The sequence below is a fragment of the Octodon degus genome, unplaced genomic scaffold, assembly GCF_000260255.1.
Source record: "Octodon degus isolate 3935 unplaced genomic scaffold, OctDeg1.0 scaffold00087, whole genome shotgun sequence".
Taxonomy (NCBI): domain Eukaryota; kingdom Metazoa; phylum Chordata; class Mammalia; order Rodentia; family Octodontidae; genus Octodon; species Octodon degus.
This window is the reverse complement of record NW_004524663.1, coordinates 4,281,255-4,286,117: the sequence shown is the minus strand read 5'-3', so window position 1 is coordinate 4,286,117 and position 4,863 is coordinate 4,281,255. Positions and strand designations below refer to the sequence as shown.

Below are 4,863 nucleotides of genomic sequence, written 5' to 3'. Positions count from 1 at the left end.
AAGGAAGTGCTTATTCCACTGAGCCATCTCCCCAGCCCCAAATTAATTAATTTCTTTCTTTCTTTCTTTCTTTCTTTCTTTCTTTCTTTCTTTCTTTCTTTTTTTTTTTTTTTTTGGTGGAACTGGGGATTGAACTCAGGCTCTTGCGCTTGCCAGGGAAGCGCTTTTTCCACTGAGCCATCTCCGTGGCCCAAAGTCTGCTTTCTTATGTCCTACCATCTCTTCTTTTTTTAAAAAAAAATCATTCATTCATTCATTCATTTATTCGTTTATTTATTGAGTACAGGATCTTGCTACACAGCTCAGACTCATAGTAATCCTCCTGTCTCGGCACTGGGATTATAGGCATGCACCACCACACCCACTTTTGGTGGCCAGGACCATGTGTCTGGGGTTCCAGAGCCAATACAGCATGTAGTACTGGCGATTGAACCTGGGTCCTTAGGCTTGCCTGGCAGGCACTTAGACCGCCGAGCTATCTCTCCAGCCCCATCTCTTCTTAGTTTTACTAATGAATTTATATCTCAGGTCTCTTACATGAGAAATACCATGTGCTATGTAATGTTGTGAGTCTGAACTATTTCATTCAGCATTCTAGAATTAAGCTGCACCCGTTTTCCTACAGCTGACATGATTTTATTCTTTATGGCTGAGTAATAGCTACCTAATTTCTGTGTTGTCAGGCATCCAGGTGGTTTTCAGAGCGGAGCTCTTCTGAGTTGAGCTGATGTGAACATGGGTACTGCATGTGCTGCTGTCGGATGGTGCGCTTAATAGGAATACATCCAGGAGACGCATGACTGGGTCATATGGGATTTCTGTTTTTAGTGTTTTGAGGAACCTTCACACTGATTTCCAGGGGGGGTTGCATGAGTTTTCATTCCCACCAACAATGTAGGAGACTTCCTTTTTCTCTCTCTGTGTGCCAGCAGTTGTTGCTTTTTTTCCATTTTATGGGTTGTTTTTTGTTTTGTTTTGTTTTGTTTCTCTGTTGACAGATTTATTTGCCATGCAGAAGCTTTTTAATTTGATGTAATCATACTTGTTGATTCTTGCTACTGGGTTATACTGGGTGTCCTCATATTTGCCTGTGGCTTCATGCGTTTTCTCTGTTTCAATTACTTTTAAAATTCCTGTTTTTGTATCTAAGTCTTTGATCCATTTTAATTTACCTTTGGTGTAGGGTAACAGAGCCAGCTCTCCTTTCAGTCTTCTGCACATGGATAAGCAGTTTTCCCAGCACCATTTGTTGAAGAGATGATCTGTTCTCCAGTGTGTGATCTCGTAAAATCCTGGGCCACTGCCGGTACACAGGGTTGTTGTCTCCCGCTCTGCTTCGTCGGTCCTTGTGCCTGTTTGTGCTAGTGCTTTTTCTTTTTTTTTTCCCCTTATTTTTTTTGTTAACCAATTGGCGTTGGGCCGTTTTTAATTCAATTGGTAGGACAGTTTCAATAATTAACACATTGCATAGTGCTTTTTTTTTGAGCACAGCTCAGCAAGTATTACTTGAAATCCAGTGTTGTGATTCTCCCATTTTGCTTTTGGCTTAGAATTGCTTCAGCTCTTCTGTTTCCACATGACATGACTTTTAGGATTGTTTTTTCTAGTTCTGTGCTATTTTAGTAGGTACTACCATCAAGCTGTAGCTCACTTTGGGTAATGTTACTATTTCAGCAGTAGTTTGCTACCTGCGGGCAAGGACTGGCATTCCATTTTCTGATGTCCTCTTCAGTTTCTTTCTTCAGAGTTCTGCAGTATTCATTAAAGAGCTCTTTCCCCTCCTTGGTGAGGTTGATCTCTAGGTATTTAGTTTTTTGAAGCCATTATAAATGGAACTATATCATGGATTCATTATTGTTGTACAGGAAGGCTTACTGCTTCTTGCATATTGGTTTTGTATCCAGGGTAGTGGTCTGCTTAATTCACAGTACTGTAGTCATGTTCACAGTCAATGTCTTTTTATTTTAGCCTTGCAGGTTCTTTTATTGGACCTGTTTCCAGATGAGGAAGCTGAGGCTTGGCGAGCAATTGGGAACATTGTTTAAGGGACACAGGATTTTTGCTGTTTTTCGGGTGCTGTGGTTGGAGGGAGGGTTAAATGAAATTAGAGCTAGCACCCTTGCCCCCTCTTCACTGTTTCTTGTCATTGTCCTCTTCCATACTGTGTGTTTGACAACAGGTGGTAAAGCGGCCACGGGTAGTCCAGGTGGCCCCGCTGCAGGGCAGCCCTGCCCTCAGTCACGATGACCGGGCCTTTGATGTGATGGATGAGTTCGATAGCAGGAGTTACCGCAGTGGGTACAGCGAGAGGAGCCGGCACAGCAGCCGTGAAGAGTTTAACCGCAGCTGGGAAGGCAGCCTGGATCGGAGCCGAGCCCACCACCGATACCAGGACCAGGACCGCAGCCGTGGCCGGAGCCTGGAGCGTGGCCTGGACTATGAGGATCGCCGTGCTCGGGACCGCAGCCGCGGCCGGAGCATAGACGGGGACTACGAGCGGGACTACGAGAGGGACTACGATCGCGCCTACCACCAGGCCTATGGGCCAGACAGCCCATCTGCGGAGAGTCGCCGCCGGGCCCAGCCGGAGCCCCGCTACGAGCGCCCCAGGAGCAGGAGCCAGGAGCACTTCCATAAGCGGAGCCCCAGCCCGGAGCCCCGAGGCCAGCCTGAATCCGATAGGCACATCGGGGTCCTCCTGACGAAGAGCAAAGCCAGTGAAGGTGGGCAGGCGTGGTACAGGCAAACAAGCGCGGTTCTGGTGGTGGTGGTTTGTGTAGGGCACCTCCTGGGTGTGCGGCCCAGCTGCACCCCTGACAGCTCGGGCTCATTTCCTGCTCACCCTCACAGCAGGAGGGGACTGCTTCGCTATAGCACAGAGGAGTCCACGGAACCGAGCAAAGCTGTTTCAGTGGCAGAGCCACTCTCAGACTTTGGCTGAGTAGTCTCTGTCACATGGGTGCTGTTAAAATGTAGATTCGCAGGCCCCAGCCCAGATCCCATGGGTCGGAAACTGGGATGGGTCCTGAAGTCCGTGTGTAAACAGGCTCTCCTGAGGCAGGGGTGGGGGCGGGGGCAATAAGACAGAAGGCTGGCCTCCAGCTCATCTCCACTGTGCTGTGCCCCAGGCTGCGCTGAGTAAGTACTCTTACGTAGTCTTCACAGCAGCTTGGGCCACAGGGCAGGACAGAGGGGTTTGGGTGTGTCTCTAGGGGACAGAGACTCTAGCTTGCCCACACATGGTCGCAACTATGATTTCTACAGAGGCTCTAGCCTGCGCACACATGGTGGCAGCTAGGATTTCTATGCAGTTCACATGAGGATTCTGGGATTCAGTCGGGAAGGTGACTTGCCCATGTTTTGAAGCCAGTAAGTAGATGGTAAAGGTAGAACTCAAACTCTGTCTCCTAGAACTGGCTGATACTGTAGGAGGCAGGCAGGTGTAGGTGAGCAGGGCTTTTGAGGCTAGGATCCGACTATTATTCCTACTGTCAGTTTTTCTGAGTTTTGGAATTCCTTATACTGTATCTTTTATTTCCTTTTGTTCTTTGTTATTCTTGCAAGAGAAAAATGATGAAGAGTCCCAGAATGTAGAAGTGAAAGAATCCTTCTGTTTTTTTATTTTATATATTTGGTATAAGGTTTCACTACACAGCTTGGACTCATAGTGATACTCCTGTCTCAGCCTCCCCAGTGCTGAGATTACAGATATGCACCACTATGCCCAATTTTGGTGGTCAGCTCAGCATGCAGTACTAGGGATTAAACCTGGGTCCTTGTGCTTGGCAGGCAGGTGTTTAGACTGCTGAGCTATCTCCCTGACCTAGAATCCTTCCGTTTTATTTTTGGAATTTGTTTTGTTTTGTTTTGTTTTTTTGGTATTTTAGGGAAGGGTCTACAGGGTGTTCAGGGTCACACTACTAGATTGGACTCATAGTGATCTGCCTGTTTACAGCCTCCCAAGAGCTGGGATTGCAGGTGAGCGCCACCATGCCCATTCTCAATTGCTGTCTCAGCGCGCCCCAGCGGCAGGGACAGCACAGCAGGCCTGGGGATGGAACATGTGGCCCCTGTGCCTACTTGCAGGTGCTTTAATCTGCTGAGCTATTTGGCCAGCCCTGGAATTTGTATTTTAAATGTCCTATTAGAAGAGAGGATTTATTTTCCTTAGTTTCCCTTGCAGAGTTGAGTTCTATAACTAGGTGCCCATTGAAATAACTGAAGACTAAATGCGAGGAGGAGGGTAGTGGGACACTGGAGTCCAGGCCAAGAAGATAAAGGTGAAAGTTGAGATTGCATCATCTCGGCTCATCTCATGAATCTCAGCAGGTGGAAGGATTTCTCAGAACCTTTGTAACCATTTGTGAGCAGATCAGACTCCATTAACCCCCAAGAATGGGACAGTAAAGATCATCCTGTATCTTGAGGATGAGAATTTGGGAGGAGACCTCTGTTGGAGAAGTCCGATTGCGCCCTAGAATCTCGAGTTAGTGAAGGCGTTGTGCCTTAGAGTGCCTGTTTCCCTTTCCTGTACTCCCTTTCTCCTCTTTTCTTTCTTCCTCCTCCTGGCATGGAAAGAACCCCGTAATTGAGACAGGCAGCCATGGAGATATCTGCATATCAAAAACATGAACGAAGTTTCTTGGCACATTACTTATTCTGTGTGGTATTCCCTGAGAAGTTCCATTACATCAAACTTTTAAAGTATTACTTGGAGCTCACTAAGTTGATTTCATACCCACTAATAGACCCCAAGCCACACCTTGTAGACATTGTCCTAAGAAACTGTCCAAGCCCTGACTGGTCTTAGTAAACCAAGAAAGGGCATTATGCTTCTTGCAAATGGTATTTTTCTCTTTCTTG

The 4,863-nt window shown here is 46.9% G+C and overlaps 1 protein-coding gene across 1 annotated transcript in view; it reads left to right on the top strand.

Moving 5' to 3' along the window:
* Tjp2 (tight junction protein 2) overlaps nucleotides 1-4,863 on the top strand; it is a 91,984-nt gene that overhangs the window by 52,417 nt on the left and 34,704 nt on the right. The window contains exon 3 of the mRNA XM_004637210.2: nucleotides 2,180-2,723. Within this exon, the coding sequence (XP_004637267.1) occupies nucleotides 2,180-2,723 (544 nt within the window). The remainder of the gene's footprint in view (nucleotides 1-2,179; nucleotides 2,724-4,863) is intronic.